The following is an 18,528-nucleotide window of genomic DNA, read 5'->3' on the forward strand; positions in this document are numbered from 1 at the left end:
TTTGTGTATTTTTTTCAAGTAAGGACAGTTCTGGGACACCTGGGTGGCTCAGTCAGTTAGGTGTCTGCCTTCAGCTCAGATCATAATCCCAGTCCTGGGATCGAGTCCTGCGTCAGGTTCCCTGCTCAGCAGGGAGTCTGCTTCTCCCTCTGCCTGCTGCTCCCCCAGCTTGTGGGCGCTTTCTCTCTTTGGCAAATAAATAGATAAAATCTAAAAAAAAAAAAAAAGATTGTTCTTTCTGCAAGAGGAATGCTGATGGCAGGTACTGAGAGATGCTCCTACACCTTAGTGATTCTCAAGCCCACCTGGAGAACTCACTTAACACAGAGTGAGTTGGGAAAGGCACCTGTCTAACTAACACAGATGGCTGGGCCCCACACTCAGGGTTTCTGACTCAGCTGGCCTGGGGTGGGCATGAGGAATTTGCATTTCTAACATGTTCTTGAAGTGATGCTGCTGGTCTGGAGGCCACACTTGGAGAACCATTACTACATCTTATTACAATAATAATTATTTTACGGTTTTTTTTTTTTTGGGTGAGGATTAAGTGGGCAAATTAATGTTAGGCACCAAGCACGGTGCCTGGTGCTTGTATAGATTTAATAGATGCTGGTTACGATTTTGCAGGCTGGTCCAATGAGTCTCGTTCCAGCTAGCTGGTATCGTCATCGTAACTGCCTTCTATCTGATGCTACTGTCTTCTTTGAATAGTTAATCCAGACAAAATAACTGGAAGTTATGGTTGGTGCAACAAATTTCAGGGAACTGGGCTACACGGCATTTCCCCTTCCCTGGCTCTCTGCCAACATTTCTAGAAATAGATGAAAAAAAAAAAAAGGCAAGTACTTACACCCTAATATTATACTGAGAAGCTGAATAAATAAATAGTGGCTCTCGGGGCACCTCGGTGGCTCAGTGGGTTAAAGCCTCTGCCTTTGGCTTGGGTCATGGTCCCAGGGTCCTGGGATAGAGCCCTGCATCGGACTCTCTGCTCAGCAGGGAGTCTGCTTCCTCCTCTCTCTCTGTCTGCCTCTCTGCCTACTTGTGATCTCTGTCTGTCAGATAAATAAATAAAATCTTTAAAAAAAACAGTGGCTCTCTAACCCCACATACTGAAAAAGTGATATGTGAGCCCATAGGTATCAAAGGCAGGACTGAAAACCACTGGTCTTGCCTAGTGCCATTTTTTTTTTTTTTTTTGAGAGGGAGTGAGGTCAGAGGGAGAGGGAGAGAGAGAATCCCAAGCAGGCTCCATGCCCAGTGTGGAGTCCAACTCAGGGCTCGATCTCACGATCCTGAGATCATGACCTGAGCCCAAATCAAGAGTCGGGTCCTTAACCACCTGAACCGCCCAGGTGCCCCTTGCCTGTTGCTTTCTTGAGGAATGCCTAAGGCTTCTATAGCTGGAGACATCTGCTCCAGTCCCCAAGCTCCGCTCATTCCAGGGCTGCAGAGGGTGGCTTCTCGAGGGAGCTGATTCACTCTGCTTCCTGTCTCCGAGGTCCCGAAGTGAGGCCCGCGTGGCAGGAAGTGAAAACAGAGCCTGTTCCAGCCTGACCCTGTCCTTCCGACAGACAATCCTCAAACTCTCAGCATCTCTGTGGAGCAGGGCTAAACAAAGGGAGGATCCCCAGATGGTCCAGATAGTGTGTCTGCCCCACAGGGATGGTCCTAACACTGACCTCCTTTTCTGAAAGTGGGATCCTCATGTCTCTTTTTCTTACTAGCATCTGGCTGAAAAGATGCCCCTGATTCTTTAGCTTTCTGTCTGTGTCCAGAGTTTGTCTCCCCTTCCTGCTTTCACTTCTTCCCCGGGTTGGAGAGATGATACAGGTCTAGAAGCCTCCGAGGTTCTGTTTCCTATCTCCTTGGATTTATACCATAGCACTGCCATTATCCATGCAGTTTCCAGCACCCACACACTTCCTCCTTGGGGGGCAGGCCTGTCCCTACAGGGAACGCTCTCATTAAAAGGAACAGCAGCTGCCCCACAGAACTCCAGCCTTTCTCAGGGTCCGAGCAGGCGGGGGTGCAGTGGGCAAAGCCATTGGCGGCTCAGGGCCAGGTGCTGTGGTCTCCTGGCAGCCCCGCCCTAGTAATGAGGGCCCAGCCACCAAGCTGATCCTTTGAAGATGTGTCCCAAAGCTCTCCCCTGGTGATCAGTGACAGGAGCCTGGTGTCCTGCTTTAGCCAAATGACTAGCTTGGCCTCTTTTATGAGGAAAGGAACTCCTTATTGGAAACCAAATTATAAATTAATTAGCAGCTTCTTCTGGGGCTATGCACATCAACACCACCCCATGATGACTTTCTAGAGCGAACCCCCTCATTCCAGGGGTATAAAAAGGCCCAAGCAGGTTGGGGTCTGTAGACACCAGCAGTCCAGGTGGCCACCGCTGAGGAGAAGGGACCTTCCCAGACATGACTTCCAACTGTTCGGCTTCCATCAAGAGCTGCCCACGGCCCTCCTCTGTCTGTTCCAGCAGCATGAGCTGCCGGCCTGAGATGTGCCTGGGTTATGTCTGCCAGCCCGTGAGCTGTGTGCCTTCTGTCAGCATGCCCACCACCTACCGGCCCGCCAGCTGCTTCTCCAAGACTTACCTCTCCAGCTCCTGCTGGCCCAGCAGCTGCCGGCCCACTAGCGGCATCTCCAGCTCCATGGGCACATGTAGCTGGTTCTGCGAGGGCTCCTTCAATGGCAACGAGAAGGAGACCATGCAGTCCCTGAACGACCGCCTGGCCTGCTACCTGGAGAAGGTGCGCCAGCTGGAGCGGGAGAATGCGGAGCTGGAGAGCAAGATCCAAGAGGCCTGCCAGTCTCAAGTGGCCACCATGAGTCCTGACTACCAGTCCTACTTCAGGACCATTGAGGAGCTCCAGCAGAAGGTGAGCGCAAGCAGCGAACGGACTCACGGGGAAGGCAGCCAGAAGGGCTAGCGCTCCAGATTTGAATCTTGTTAATTCATTAAGCCACATTCAGGGGAAAGACACTTCCCTAGGGCATGGGGTTATCTCATAATTTGAGCGTTCAGCTAGAGCCCTTAATGCAGAAGAGGACTGGGATCTCGTCACGGCTCTACCACTGCATGACTTTGGGAGGGCCCTTCTCTTCCCTAGACCTCAGTTTCCTCATCTGTAAAATGGGGATGAAAAGAGCTTTCATCTGGTGGGGCTGGTAAGAAGAATCGAGGCAGGTAAAGTGTTCACCATAGCCTCTGGTAAACGGTGAGTTTTCTGTAAATGCTAGTGCTTATTAAGGGTCTGTCTGTCCCATGAATGACTTCAGACTTAACGAGATTCTTTCCTTCCACATTGTTCATTGCAGCCAAAATAGGGGCAGTTGGATTCATGAAGACCTAGTGCTTACAAAATAAATTTTGGGGGTGTCTGGGTGGCTCAGTGGGTTAAGCCTCTGCTTTCGGCTCAGGTCATGATCTCAGGGTTCTGGGATCGAGCCCCACATCGGGCTCTCTGCTCAGCAGGGATGCTGCTTCCCCCGTCTCTCTCTGCCTGCCTCTCTGTCTACTTGTGATCTCTGTCTGTCAAATAGATAAATGAAATCTTAAAAAAAAAAAATAAATTACATGTTCTCCAATGATTAGCGGTTCATCTAATATTCTCTAGAGCTCCAGGAAAGCAGGGTTTCTGCAGTGATGGGTCCCAGGCTGCTGAACCCCATCAGCTACTGGCTTCTCATTTGGGATCTTTTTCCTTTTCCTTCTCCTGGATTAACCACCTCTTGTGCCTTGGCCCCTACCAGGTTCTGTGCACCAAGGCAGAGAACGCCAGGATGGTCGTGCACATTGACAATGCCAAGCTGGCTGCGGACGACTTCAGGACCAAGTGAGTTTGGCGGGAGCGCACGGGCCCCCCTCCTTGCAAGTCTTCAGGGGGCAGCTCTCCATTAGTTTTTTTTTTTTTTTTAAAGATTTTATTTATTTATTTGAGAGAGAGAGACAGTGAGAGAGAGTATGAGCGAGGAGAAGGTCAGAGAGCGAAGCAGACTCCCCATGGAGCTGGGAGCCTGATGTGGGACTCGATCCCGGGACTCCAGGATCACGCCCTGAGCCGAAGGCAGTCGTCCAACCAACTGAGCCACCCAGGCGTCCCTCTCCATTAGTTTCAGAGAGGGCTGGAGAAGCGCCAGCAGCTCCAAGCCTTTTCTGAGTTCGGTCTTCAGCTTTAGCCCTCAGTTGCTGCCCCTGCCCTTGCCCAGGTACGAGACGGAGCTGACCATGCGGCAGCTGGTGGAGGCCGACACCAATGGCCTGCGCCGGATCCTGGACGAGCTGACCCTGTGCAAGGCTGACCTGGAGGCCCAGGTGGAGTCCCTGAAGGAGGAGCTGCTGTGCCTCAAGAAGAACCACGAGCAGGTGCGACCTGAAGTCAAGCTGACATTGGCCCTGGGAGGCCGAGCGGGAAGAATGCGAGGTTTTCGGGTTGAAATTCCCAGGGACTGCCATGTAAAGTTTCTGGGACTTGTGCAGTTTACTGAACCTTTCCGAGGCGGATTTCCTTTTTCTGTCCCCACTCTGTTCTTCTTCTGCTCTCCTGTTTGCATATCCAAAAACTGCAGGTCACCCCTTTATCTTCTGATGTTCCCCCCTCGTCACCGGCAGGTCCTCGAAGGGAAATTCCTCCATCCTGGGCACTGGTGTGCTGCAAAGCCCACCAGAGCTCTGGTGTTCCCCCCCTCCTTCTCTGAATAGATTCTCAACCTCTTGACTTGGGATTTGAAAGAACAAGTGTTTTGGAATCCTGGCTGGGTCTCCTTAGGCTTAGATGTAAAGTAACAATCGGTACCACATACTCACTGAGTGCCCTAAGGTAACTGACTCATCCTGCTTAAGTCAGAGAGCTGGGAACCACACCAAGAGGCCACTAATGAGGCATTATCACACACTCCGGGCAGCCTCCGAGACAACTTTCTCTCCTTGGCAGCCAAGCCTGGGGCGGGGGGTTGCCTGCTCACACTCAGGCCTTGAACCAAGTGAAGCCAGGATCCTGCTGCCCTCTGTCCCAGATATACACAGGCTGGGAGGGGGGCTGGCAATACAGGGGCATGAGTTTCCCTTTTCAGCCCAAGGAGATCAAACAAATCCCGTCGTTGCTCTCGGCTTCTGCCAAAGTGACAGGGAGTGCGATGGACTGCTTCTGCTGCTATGGGAGCACCCGGCCGGCACTGGAAGACCACAGTTGCACAGTGGACTGCAGTCCTCAAGGGGCCCCTCGAACCTAGACATCTTAGCATCTTCTGTTCCATCATTTTGCGTCTCGCTGGGGTGGCGACCGTTTGACTTTACCCTCTTGCCTTTTCAGGAAGTCAGTGCCCTCCGCTGCCAGCTGGGGGACCGCCTTAACATTGAAGTAGACGCTGCACCCCCCGTGGACCTGAACAGGATGCTGGAGGAGATGCGGTGTCAGTACGAGACTGTGGTGGAGGCCAACCTCAGGGACGTGGAGGAATGGTTCAACACGCAGGTGGGCCTCTCGCCGGTGGGCCGGCCTCCCTCGGGTCCCCGGGAAGGTACACCTGCCCTTCTTCTATCTCCCCCCATTGCAGATGGAGGAACTTAACCAGCAGGTGGCCACGAGCTCCGAGCAGCTGCAAAGCTACCAGTCGGACATCATTGACCTGAGACGCACGGTCAACACGCTGGAGATCGAGCTGCAGGCCCAGCACAGCCTGGTGGGTGCTGCCCACTGGGTGGTCTCTGGAACCCCGGGTGGCATTGCGCTTAGAGGCAGGCATTCAGGAGGCAGATGGAGGCCCAGATTCAGCCATCATGGCGTGTCTCCCCTCCGACATAGGGCAGGTGGGCGCTGTTGAACACAACTCCCCAGAAAGGCTTATTCTCCGCTTGGTCTGTGCTTCCAAACCCATGCTGCCTGTCGGGGCTTTACCGCTTCCCATGCTCAGGCTCCTCTCTGGATGAGTGAAATCAGAGTCTGTGGAGTTGGGGCCTAGGCCCTAGGATTTTCTGAAAGCTCCCATGTGACTTCAATGTGCAGCCAGGGCTGAAGACCACAGATCTGAATAATGCCGTAGGGGATGAGCCTGGTGAACCTCAGATCCAAAGTGTAAAGCCAGACTGAGGCTGAAGAAGAAATAAGGGATTTAGGATCACACGATCTGGGTTCAAATTCTAGTCTTGTTACCTGCCAGCTGCTTAATAAGTCACCCAGCCTTTTGGGGATTAGTTTTCATGGTGACTTAGGTGGGGAGGGGTCATGCCCAGCCCCAAAGAAAGAGGTGGCTCTTCTTGGTTCTTTCTGAACCAGGAAAATAGGTCTATTCCTCGGCAATTTTGTCTTTCCCTTTGCCTTAGAGGGACTCTCTGGAATCCACCCTGGCAGAGACCGAGGCCCGCTACGGCTCCCAGCTGGCCCAGATGCAGTGCCTGATCAGCAACGTGGAGGCCCAGCTGGCCGAGATCCGGTGTGACCTGGAGCGGCAGAACCAGGAGTACAAGGTGCTGCTGGACGTCAAGGCCCGGCTGGAGTGCGAGATCAACACGTACCGGGGCCTGCTGGAGAGCGAGGACTGCAAGTGAGTGGGCCTGGCTGAGGCTGTATGGCTGTAGGCGAGGGTTGGAGGAGGCTATGGGAAGCTACTGGGCCTACCCATGAGATGGAGCCCTGCCATGATTAAGAAACAGTTGGGAAGCCGATACGATCCAAAGAAAGTCAGGCAGGTGATGGTGCTGCCGTCCCAAACCTGGCCCACTGGAGACCGTTGTGTTCCTTTCTGTGTCAGCACACTCCTTCCAAGGGCTTTCCAGGGGCAGGGCACCATGGGGGACATGGGGATAGATGGTGACAAGCCCTCTGCTCTCAGGTTGTTTCCATCTGTTTAGGGAGACAGACAAGCAACTGGAGATCATACTGGGGGTAAAGGTTTTCTGCACTTGGGAGGACAAGGTAGCTTAACATGACTGAGCTGTGGTGGGAAGGGGAAGAGGAAAGACCGGTGAGGCCCGTTCCGGGAGAACCATGAAGTCCATGCTGGGGAGGGAGGACCTTATTTCATAGACAATTGAAAGGCCTTAATTTTTTTTTTTTTTGAGGAGGAAATGATAGAATTTTCTCAACTGCCTATCTCCCCAGTGATATGGTAAACACCTAGAACTCAGAGACATTATAAATTTTCTTTATCTCCTGCACCTGGCACACAGTAAATGCTCAGTAAATGTTCCTTGACTGAGTCTGTGAAAACTCAAAGCTGCTCTTCAGGAAGATGGCACAGATGGTTGCAGGAAGGACAGAGTGGGGGGGTGCGTCCCTGCAAGGAGCGTGTTCAAGAGGCCCTGGCCATGGTCTGGGCAAGCAGGGGGGAGGGTCGGAAGCTGGGCATTGCAGGGAGGTTCAGCACGGCCTGCTGGTCACCTGGGCACAGGACGCCTCGGACCGTGGACACCTGGTGGGCTGACCGCTGTTGCAGACCTTTTCTTATTCTGCATTCAGCCTTGCTTTTCTGTCATTGAGTCTCACCCCCTGGGGCAAGAGTTGCAAAGTCAAATGCTCTTCAGGGAGCAGGCTGTTACCATGCATGAGTGACATGGGTCACTGTGGGGCTGTGGAGGACCAGAGAGCTGTGCCTAACCCAGTGAGGGCACTGCCCGCCTCGGGGCCATTTCTAACAACAAGTATTGTTAGGTCTTTCGATTGTTCAAGAGAAGCTGGGAATCCTGATGTCTTTTAAACATCAAATTCTTCTTATTTTTAAATATTTTCAACAAATTAGAAAAAAAATACAGCACCATACGAAACATATTTCAGGCTGGATATGGTTCCTGGGTGCCTGTCCAGTTTCTGGGCTATCTGGTTCCCATATACTGTCTAGTGTGTTGTTTCTGGTTTTGAGCCCACATCTGCCAGTCTCTGAGATCACCCTTTTTTCTCTGGCATGTATGCCTTCTGCATGAATTACTTACCTCTTCTTATTCAACACATTCTCCTGACGTGCCTGCTCTAGGCCAGGTTTGCAGGGTGTGCGTACGTACATGGCTGCTGACCTCACTGTTTAAGGGGACACGGACTGTAACAGAATAATCACGAATCATTCTGGGAGGAGGAACATGGTAGCCCTTGAGGACTGGATACAGAGAGATCAGGGAGGGCCTCAAGGACGATGTGGCTGTTGAGTTGAAGGAAGCTGTTCTTCATCATGGCCTACATGGAGCCACCAACGGTTTTAGGCAGGGAGAGGCATGCTTCTATTTGTGTTTGTAGAAGATCGCTCTGCCCTCGAAGTTGACAGTGGTTAGGAGGGGCAAGAGCGGAGCTGGAGAGACCAGTGAGGAGGCTGCTGGGGTCATACAGGCAGAGATGGTGGAGGTGGGACTAGGGAAGCCGAGCGGAGAAGGTGAGCAGTTTGAGAGGCATCTGGGGGGTAGAACCACGGCATGTGTTGCTGAGTTGGACTTTTTTCTAATCCTGTCCCACGTGTCTTTCTTCTGCAGGTTGCCCTGTAACCCATGCTCCACTCCCTCCTGTCCTCCTTGTGCACCTTCCCCCAGCATGCCCCGCACCGTCTGTGTGCCCCGCACTGTCTGTGTGCCTTGTGTGCCCTGCCCTCAGAGCCGCTTCTGAAGTCTCTCATATTGATGGATCCTGCAGAGACCAGAGCTGGGTGGCTGGAGCCTCCTCAGGCAGAGTCTGACCACAGTCCCAGGCCCCAAGGAATCCCTCCAGCAGCGGTGCTGGGAGGTGGGCTTGTGCAACCCGCTATGACCTGCAGGAGGCGCCCTAGCTCCCACTTCTTAGACGCTGCTTCTCCCTTCCACCTGCCCATTGCTCTTTGCTGATGTTCATGGTTGTCTTTTCGGCCTCAAGAGCATATTCTTTTAACTGGTAAATAAAGCCTCATCCAGTGGCCCTGCAAACACATCTTTCTCTATTTGTCGCTTTGTTGCTGTATCCACCAGCCAGTTCTACTCAGCTGGGCTTAAGAGGAATGTCGCCAAACTCTGTATTTATTTTTATGTCCCGTCTGCTTCCACAGGCTTGGGAGGCACTCGCTAGAAAGACCCACATGCCATATACTACTTAAAGCTAGGCCATCGGTCCAGAGCCAAGTAATAAAAGAATAAAGAGAAGAGGGAGATAATTAAGCCAGAAACCTAGGCCAAAGTACTGTAATTGAGAATAATACTGTTATAACCCCACCCCTCTACCTCATTACAGCTGGTACAATGGGATCATTCATTCACTCATTCAAATAACCTTTACTATGGCCTCCTATGTGCAGATTGGGTGTTAGGAGCCGGCCAGCCCCTGGGTAGCCCTCCAGACATTTGTTCATGCCTTGCTTGCTCCTTGCGACAATCTGTGAGAAAGGTACCATTATTTTCTCTTTGTAAATGAGGAAACTGAGACCCAGAAAGGTTAAGAAACTTGCCCAAGGTTACACAGCTAGTAAGAAGTGGACCCAGGACTCAGTATAGGCTGTTAGGCCCCAGGGACACTCAAGCAATTCATAATTCTGAGTCCTCATATTTGCAAACTAGAGCTGGATGCAGGGGTTACAAAAATTGCAAGTGATCCCTACTGTCTAGATGTCTAGGATTGGAGAGGGGGCTGAGGGCAGTGTGTATAAGGCCCCACTCTTCCTCAACAAAGGCCAGATAACAACAACAACAATAAGGACAATAGTAATAATCATGACTATCCCTTCCGGAGCACTTACGATGCACCAGGAGCTGTGCTGAGCACATTACGTAAATCAGCCTACAGCAGCTCACACAATCACCATGTAAGAGAGGCATCGTGTCTATTTAGAAAAGAGAAACCAAGGAGTGGAAGATGGGTTAGTCAGTTGCCCAAAGTTCCATGCAAGGACAGAGATTCAAACCCAGGTCCTGCTGTTTCCGCCGAAAAATTTATTTGAAACACTCTGTTGGACGGCTACCTTCCCACCGTGAAAGAGCACACACTAGCAAAGACTGGGAGAAAGTACTTGACTGGGGAGAGTAGGAAGGGCCTCAGCTGCTCGTGGCATTTGAGATGGGCCTGAATGTCTACAAAGCAAACGAGAGGTAGCCACGTGTGGGGCCTGCATAGAAGCAGAGGTCGTGAGTGGGTGGGGCAGCAGGTGCCCCTGTGGAAGCCTGGTGGGAATAAAGCTCAAGAGGTAGGGGGGTATCAGACTATGGGGGAGGCGCCTTGTGTACCCGAAAGAGCCTGGACTCCATCCCGAAGGCAGTGGGAAAGCTGCTGCAGGTTCTGGGCCCCAGGATGGCATGGCTGGAGTGATATTTTAGAAAGTTTCACCAAGGAGTGTCAAAAGGATGACTGAGAGACAGGGGGAGAGCTATACGAGTGTGTGGAAGAAGCTAAGGGGACCTCAGCTCAGGTTGTGACAGTGGGAAGGTCAATGTGAGAGGCTCAGTAAAGAACCCCACTTGGCAAGGCTGGCCATGGCAGATGACGAGGAGAAGGCCAGAAATGGGAATCTCGCACCCCTTTCTGAACCTCAACCTCCAAACACACCGTTCTTCCTTAATGAGCTGAGGTGATGTTTCTATTAAAGATCTACCTTCTGGCCTTGCCAAGAAATGACGAGAGACGGATTGGCTCCTGCAGCTGCCTGGGGCTCTTAGGACATGATCCTGCATGCAGACCTGGCAGGAAGGGCCTCGAGCCTTACGGGACACACAAACACACTGCTTAGCCAGCTGTGGTTTGTGAGTGTGGAGGTGAGGGGAACATTTCATCGAGCTGGAATGCCAAGGGAGAGGAGCTTCTGGCCAACTGGATAATCTTGTAACTGAGTACCAACCAGCGGCCCTTCTTGTTTTCAATCCCTGTGCAAATTTGCCTAGAATGTGCTTAGCTTGATAAACACAATAGACTGAACAGAACCAGATCTTTGGTTCTAAAATCCTGGGCCTGTTCTGTCCAATATGGAAGCCACAAACTACAGGTGGCTTTTGAATTTTTAATTAAATAAAATGGAAAATTCAGTTCCTCAATTGTACAACCCGTGCCTCAAGTGCTCACGGCGATGGGGTACCATACTGGATAGGGCAGATGTAGAGTATTTCCATTATTCCAGAATGTTCTATTCACCAGCACTATCCTAAACTGTCAGAATCATAAGGAGACTTCCAGATGATCTGGCCTAGCCTCTTCCATTCACAGATGAGGAGTCTAAGGCCCAGAGAGTTGGAAAGATGTGCTCACAGACATACAACCAACAGATGAGAATCAAAGTCTGGTGGGTCTCTCTGAGCCCTTCATGTTTTCTCCTAGGACCAAGGTTTATTATTATTTCAGGCTAATAAATATTTTTCCTTTCTCCTCCTTTCATGTCCTTAAGAGCAGAGGCATTTTCTCTGAGATGCTGAAATTCGATCCTGGGATGATATAGTTCCCCTTAAAAAAAAAAAAAGCAACTGGAAACCACCAAACTTAGAATTGCCTTATTGTTGGAGCATGTGGCTCCAGACCCCAGGCTGCGGCCAGAGCCATAGCAACCACACAGGGCTTGCAGGCCAGGAGTCCGGGCCCTTGGACCCTTTGTGGACTTCTGCAGGTTGCTTTTCCCTCAGAGCGTCCTGTCCAATTCACCCAGGTCTCTATTTCCACCCTTATGTCATCCAACTTGCCAAGACCTGTCTGACCACCGAAATGCCTGTTAAAGCTTTTTATATGATACCAAGCCCGGAGTGCGGCCCCCTCTGCTGGACATGGGTGGCCACCATCTTCTGTGTTTGGATGGTGCTTCCAAGTGAGGGAGCTTGCGAGCTATCCTCCTGCCTAGCCCATCTCTCTTTTTCGATGGATGGAAAAACCAGGGGTGTAGAATTTGAGAAATAGTTATACTCACCAGCACCAGAACGTCCTGGAAAGTGGACAAGGGCTACACATATGGGGATTCTCAGAGGAATTCTGTCCTCATTTCAAAGCATTCGGAATTAATGACCTCCAGTTTATAGGAAAACTCAGGCAGGACTAGAGTAAAGTAGTAAAACCGCTGGCATATTTGATGTTTGAGAGAAACTCCCACAGGTCGCTGGATCCTCCCTGAGTGGGGACTGGAAAAAAAAGGACATGTGTTTCAAAGATGAGACTATCCCTGAGGCCATCAAGGAGACAGGTGCACAGCCTTGGGGCTGTGTCTCACTGCCCTAGAGCAAGGGCTCCTTCTCGGGGTGGGAGTGAGGGCCAACCAGGGCAGAGCTGGGTTCAGGGAAGCTTCCAGAAAGGCCCAGCTGTCGGACACACTGACTAAGAGAATCGCCAGGATAGTCTGTGGACTGAACTGCACTGGATGGTACCCTCCCTATGATATTGGGAAGGATGTCTGCAATAGAACCAGAAAAGGAGATGCCCGTTGAAAATTGGGAAGATCGTGAATAAGAAAACAATTCTTTGTGTGTTTCGTAGATTTTAGTACCAATCACGCAATGATCTCAATTTTGCTAAGTAAAAATTTCCTAAAATCGTTTGAATTTTATCTTTTGGAACAGCTGGTCAAGATAAATTCATTTCCGAAAAGTCCTCTCCCTAAGCCCTAAATAAGTAACCAAATACACCAATGCGCCTCTTGGCACAAGGGAAACTATCAGCAAATTTGGCTTCACAAATCCAGTGCTGGGATCCCAGTCCTGCCACCACTAGCTGTGCCAATGTGATGGGTCCCCTAACTCCATGCATGGCAGTCTCCTTCTCCCCGCGGTAAAGGGGGCAATTCACGAGTCAGTGGGACAGAATGCCTCTTAACTGTCCATTATGATGTCTGGCAGACCCTAAGTGCTCAGTTTATGTCAGTTAAAAATTGGCATTGACAACAGGTCCCTCTTGTGACGTCCCCTAGGGACTATGGCAACTGAGTCACTTTTCAGAGCCACTTCACCCCCAAATTCAGAAAGAACAGTGACACCACCACACCAACCGCCACTGTCTGAGCAGCTTTGTCTTCTTCTGAGGTTGAAGAGCTTCTGGATAGATTTCTGGTCTTGGTCTAAATGGTTCGGTGCAGTGAAGGGCCCAGTGTCCGAGGTCCAGTGTCCGCTTCTGGAGTACACTGGGTGAGGCTCTTCCCCTGCCCCAGCCCTCAGCTCCAGGGCAGGCTGACATGCACCCCACGTGCTCTGAGGGATCCAAGTTTTAGGCCTCATTCACTGTGCTGTGTAGAGCTGGGTTGGCAAGTGACAGCTCACAGGTCACATCCAGTTGCTGCCTGTTTCGGTCAATAAAGTTTTATTGGAATACGACCCCTCTCATCTGCTTCTGTACCATCTGCATTTGTCCTATGCTACAACCACAGCCTGTATGGCCTGCAAAGCCTAAAATAGTCACCATTTGGCTTTTTAATAGGAGAAGTTTGATGTAGGGGAAAGAGAATGTTCTGGAATCAGGAGCCCTGAGCCACCATCTGGACCCTGTGGCTGACTAGCTCTGTACCCCCAAGGAGCTCACAGCCCCTCTTGTCTCTGGCTGAAGCAGGAGGGGGTTGAAGTCACTCTTATTTTTCTTTAGTTCCAGCACCTTTGCTCCTCTCTGTTCTACTGTTTGGTGTCTCTGGGGCCCTGGTGCTGAGTGTCTGGGTTGCAGAAGGTCTTCAGTCCACATGTCACTCCCTCAGGAAACACACAAGGGCATCCCATGACCTGCATCCTACACGACCCCAGAACACCTCCTTCTTGAGCCCAGTCTTTGCGTCCATGAGAGGCTGGCAGGGTTGCAGTGGATCCTCTACCTGGGGCAGTGGGGATCCTCCTGTCGCCACACATGAGAGGGATGCAGGAATTCAGGGACTCACCTGTGGCTGACGCCCACTCCTGAATGGCTCATCTCTGAGGTGGGGCGCCCTTGCGGCTCTGCAGCTTATCATGACTTCCACATGTGTTTTGACTTTCAAGTTTTCTTAGTGGGGCCATTTTCCTTCTGGAGCAGTTGAGGAGCTGCTTCTCTCTTCTGGATCCTGGCCAATAAATTAAATGAATAAATGAACATGTGAAGTTGCCTACTGAGTGTGTCTATTGTTGTCAGGTTATTTCACTGAGTTACAGCGTTACTGGGTGCGGTGTATTGGAAACTATGGCTGCGACCCATTGATGGTCTGTGAAGTCATTTTAGTGGATTTTGATCAGAGAGAGAGAGAGAGAACAGAATAGAAAATAATGTGTGTGTGTGTTAGGTTGCAAAATGTGCAGTGTAATTCTTACTTGGGTTGTGCTCAAGTGTTCAAGCCCATGGTCTCTTCTAGAGTCTGAATTTTCAGTGGGGGACTGGGGACCAGAAGAACTGGCTGACTTGCTTTGGGCCACCTAGCTAGTGAGAGGCAGTGCTGGGAGAAGAAACTGTCTAGAAACACCCCATCCTTAAATAAAAACAAAGTCTTAATCCTGCCTTGTCAGCGCTAGAAGGAGGCCCTTCTGGGATGGAGAAGGGGCCAAATAATTTGGTCTTGCCTTCTGGGTCACCTGCCCTTAGGGACTGTCCCAAGCACCACAGCCAGGACTTGGGAGCCTTCTCTCACTCTGATACTGGTCAATAGTGAATAAAGGACCCCAGGTTCCCTGCCACTGTGTGGGAGATGGGTGGTTGAGAGAGGATTCAGCTCCATGTTGATGACAGCAAAAGGGATCTATGGTCATGAGTTTAGATGACCTGGCTCACCGTCTGCTTGTGGGACATACAGACCTGTCCTAATCGCATGGTTTTGTGAGGAAAGTGATCTTGTCTGAGATCCTCTCCTTCTAGCTCTTATTTCCCTGTGTTCTGGACATCATAAACAGCCTCTGGGCTCCCAGGAGCTCCTTCCCAGATGCTGGACCAAGGAGGAGCTGAGCCCTTGAAGTGTTTCTTTCCTTTCTGTGACTGCCCCTCCTCTGCCAGTGATGGACATGTTGAATGGGTACCCACATAACACAGGGGTGTTGCTCTACCCCCACAGACTTCAACCACACCAGATTCAACATATTAATCCTGGCATTCACTGGAAATATACCCCAAAAGCATGAGAGAGTGAATTCCTTACAGAGCCCCAGTGGCTGGGGGATCTTTCTCCCAGACCTCAGATAACTGTGGGGAAGACCTTGTGAATGAACTCCTTACTGATTCTGCCGTGAAGTATATGGATAGTTCTACTAAGTGGGATAAATAAACACTAGACAAAGACAAAAAAGTTAGGAGCGAACTTCACTTTTCAGAATGTTTTGGATCTCAGAATTGCACATAAGCTCTTATGGTCTTATCCTGCTGTATTAGAAATAGTTTCATTAGCAACTGAAATCTGTTTTCTGGGGTGTGTAAATCCTCCCAAGTAACTCCCAGGGCAGATTTTATAACCTTCACTTTCCACTGGAGAAAATGAAAACTCTGTGGCTTAAAAAACTTAGTCGAGCCAGAATGACACCTGAGTGGCTCCAAAGTGATGTTTTTCATAAATACACAATGGTTTTCCCATTCTCTCTTTCCTTGTTCTTCTAAGTCACTGCTTCTTAGCCTTGCACACTGGAACCACTTGGGGAGCTTTAAAAAAATACCGATGTCTGAAGAAGAACAATGCAAGAGGCATTTTATTCCCTGATTTCAAGCTATATTATAAAACTATAGACATAAAAACAGCATAGCACTAACATAAACATAGACACATAGACCAATGGAACAGAGTCAAGAGCCCAGAACTAAACCCATGTATATACACAGCCAATTAATATTTGACAAGGGAGACAAGAATACTCAATACAGAAAAGACAGTCTCTTTAATAAATGGTCCGGAAAACATGACCATTCACCCCATTTTATACCACTCACCCAAATTAACCCATAGTGGATCAAAGACTTAATGTGAGACCCAGCCCCATTAAAATCCTGGGAGAAAATGTGGAAAAAAATAGGTCTTGGTCTCAGTTTCTTGAATATGACACATAAAGTGTGAGCAACAAGATAAAAAACAAGTGGAACTACATCAAAAAGTTAGCATACATTCATGTATTTATAAACCATCCTGATTTTTATTTTTCTGAGAACACTAGGACTTTTAAAGGGGGTAGTGGTGATAGTTGGAGACCCTGAAGTGGAAGGGAACTGACATTTATTAAGTGCTTACTCTGTGCTAGGCATTATGCTAGGAGTTCTATCTAGATGGTACCTTAACTCTTAACCAGTAGCCCTGGGTATAAATATCATTGTAAGTGTTCATAGGAGGAAACAGAGGCATTTAAAGGTCATGTAACTTGGTTGAAGTCAGGCAGCTCAGAAATTGAGGTTTGGGTATTTTCTATTCCCATTGCTGTGAAAATTATAAAAAAAAATATGTATATTGGTCTCCTGGTCCCAGTTCCTGGCACAGAACTCCTAAAACTCTTGAAATTTCCTAAGTGATAAGAACTTTAGGAGCATCTTAAGTTCTAATATTTCATTTTTGACCCTGATTCCTGACACAGACACCCAAACCCCTTGGTATTTTGTGGGTGATAGGAGTGTCTTTTGTTCTAATGAAGCCACTCTTGGGACTTCTGGGTGGGGGCTGGTCATCACAAAGACCAGCTAGAATCTTGGCATCTTTCACCTCAGTGATCAATCACACCTACATAATAATGCCTCCATAAAAGTCCCCAAAGTACAGGATTTATAGAGGTTTTAGGATGGCGAACATGTGGTGGTTAAGGAGTATGGCTTGTTCAGAGAGGGTCTGAAAGTTCTGTACCCCTTCCTACATATCTTGCCCTATGCATTTCTTTAGGCTATTCATCTGTATCCTTTATAATAAACTATAAACATAAATATTTCCCTGAGTTCTGTGAGCCATTGCAGCAAATTATCAAACCCAAGGAAGGGGTCATGGGAACCCTGACTTATAGCCAGTCATTCAGAAGGACAGGTGACAAACTGGGACTTGGGATTGGTGTCTGAAGTAGAGAGAGTCTTGTGGGCCTGAGTCCTTACCTTGTGAGATCTGATGCTAAATCCATGTAGATAACATCAGAATTAAATTGATATATAGGACATGCAGCTGGTGTGACAGAGAATTGCTTGGTGTACAGAATAGGCAGTTGTGAAAGAAAAGTAGATTTTGCTCTTGGGCCATCAACAGGATAATTGGAAAAAAGATGGCGACATGTCTGCAGACCTCAGAGTGAGCGTGGCACCACCCGCATGATCTTTTCCATTTGTCAAAGCCTGAAGAGTTGCATACCAAGAATAATAAATTGATTATTTATTACTTACTATTACTATTTATTACTCTTCTCTCGAGAGACTTCATGATTTTCTTGACCTTTAATTCTCTCTGGTACCATTTTCTAACATTGAAGAGACATGACAGTATGAGGCTCCACACACAGGAGCTGGCTTCAACCTTTGCAACCACTGTGTTATATGATGGGTAAAGTTCCTACACAGGGCATGAACACTTCGATGCTCCACGCATTTTCCTGCAGCCATGACATAGAAAGGTAGGTAGGCTGTGGGTCAGGCACAATTTCTGGGTGCTAGTCTACAAGTCCACATCGTTCCCTCCCACTGGTTGAGACGCATCCATCTGTAACTACACCATGTTTGAAAATAGCATCTCAAGACATCGCTTGGGCTTTCCATCTGCAGTAGGCTTCCTGCCTCTAGAGACTGGTATTTCTAAAGTCAGAATCAGTGAGACAACTTTGTGCACACCATGAGTGAAGCAGGGTTAAAGATTCTGTCTCTTACACTCCGTCTTCACCACTTCTTGTCACTGAATCTGGCTCATATTTGGTCAATAAGGGCCATAGGGACTCTTTCCAAAGGGTCAGGACGAAAGATGGTCTTAGATATGAGGGCAGGGATCCTCACCTCACACTGACCTTCTTTGAGAAAAATGCAAATCAGTGAAACCAAGCAACTTTACAAAGAGACATGCAACATCAGTGTCATTATGCAAAACAGCATACTCAGTAGAAGCGCACGCCAGGACCATGAGGAAGCCTCAGTAGAGAGGGGTGTCACCCGGATGTAGAAACCTGCAGCAGTGACATTAATGAAGTAACAAGTGTTGTGTATCTTGAGATGGAAGAAATAATGAGTTTTACTTAATGGAATGCATCCTGCCAGAGAATAAGGCCAAAAGATAGATTCTATTTAGTGAGAGAAAAAAAAAGAAAAAGAAAAAGAAAAAAAGACTTTATAAGTTTAGTTCTTTGGTTTATAGAGAAGCTTGTTGCTATGTGATGAGGCAGAGGAGAGTAACAAAGGGATGTTTGAAGATGTAACCTATGCAGATTGCACCCAGAGGCCTCTGAAGGGTGAGATGGCCTCACCTGGTGATGTCTTCTAATTATCATGTCTATAAAGAGTTATTCATTGATGAGCTCTGAGTAACCCTTAGGACAGAGCTGACCACCAGTTACCTTTCCTGGGAAACCCAATCTGGAAAGAAGTCTCAAATTCTGTATTTCTCTTCTTGCTAGAACTCCAATAGCTTGTTTCCCAGATACATATCTCATCCTTACAGAGATATTTGTTCAGGTTTTTCTCAATGCCCAGAGGACTGGAAAATATTCATTTTCACAAAGATATATTTATAACCACTTTGGGGGGG

At 49.0% G+C, this 18,528-nt stretch overlaps 1 protein-coding gene across 1 annotated transcript; it reads left to right on the forward strand.

The window, feature by feature from the left end:
- The first annotated feature begins 2,420 nt into the window (after window positions 1-2,420).
- KRT32 (keratin 32) lies at window positions 2,421-8,874 on the forward strand. The gene is made up of 7 exons (XM_044250413.1): window positions 2,421-2,885; window positions 3,760-3,842; window positions 4,216-4,372; window positions 5,319-5,480; window positions 5,563-5,688; window positions 6,329-6,549; window positions 8,462-8,874. Exons 1-7 carry the CDS (start codon window positions 2,421-2,423, stop codon window positions 8,589-8,591), a joined length of 1,344 nt encoding a protein of 447 aa, XP_044106348.1. The 3' UTR covers window positions 8,592-8,874.
- Window positions 8,875-18,528: the final 9,654 nt, after the last annotated feature.

The sequence above is a fragment of the Neovison vison genome, chromosome 5 (assembly GCF_020171115.1).
Source record: "Neovison vison isolate M4711 chromosome 5, ASM_NN_V1, whole genome shotgun sequence".
NCBI lineage: Eukaryota > Metazoa > Chordata > Mammalia > Carnivora > Mustelidae > Neogale > Neogale vison.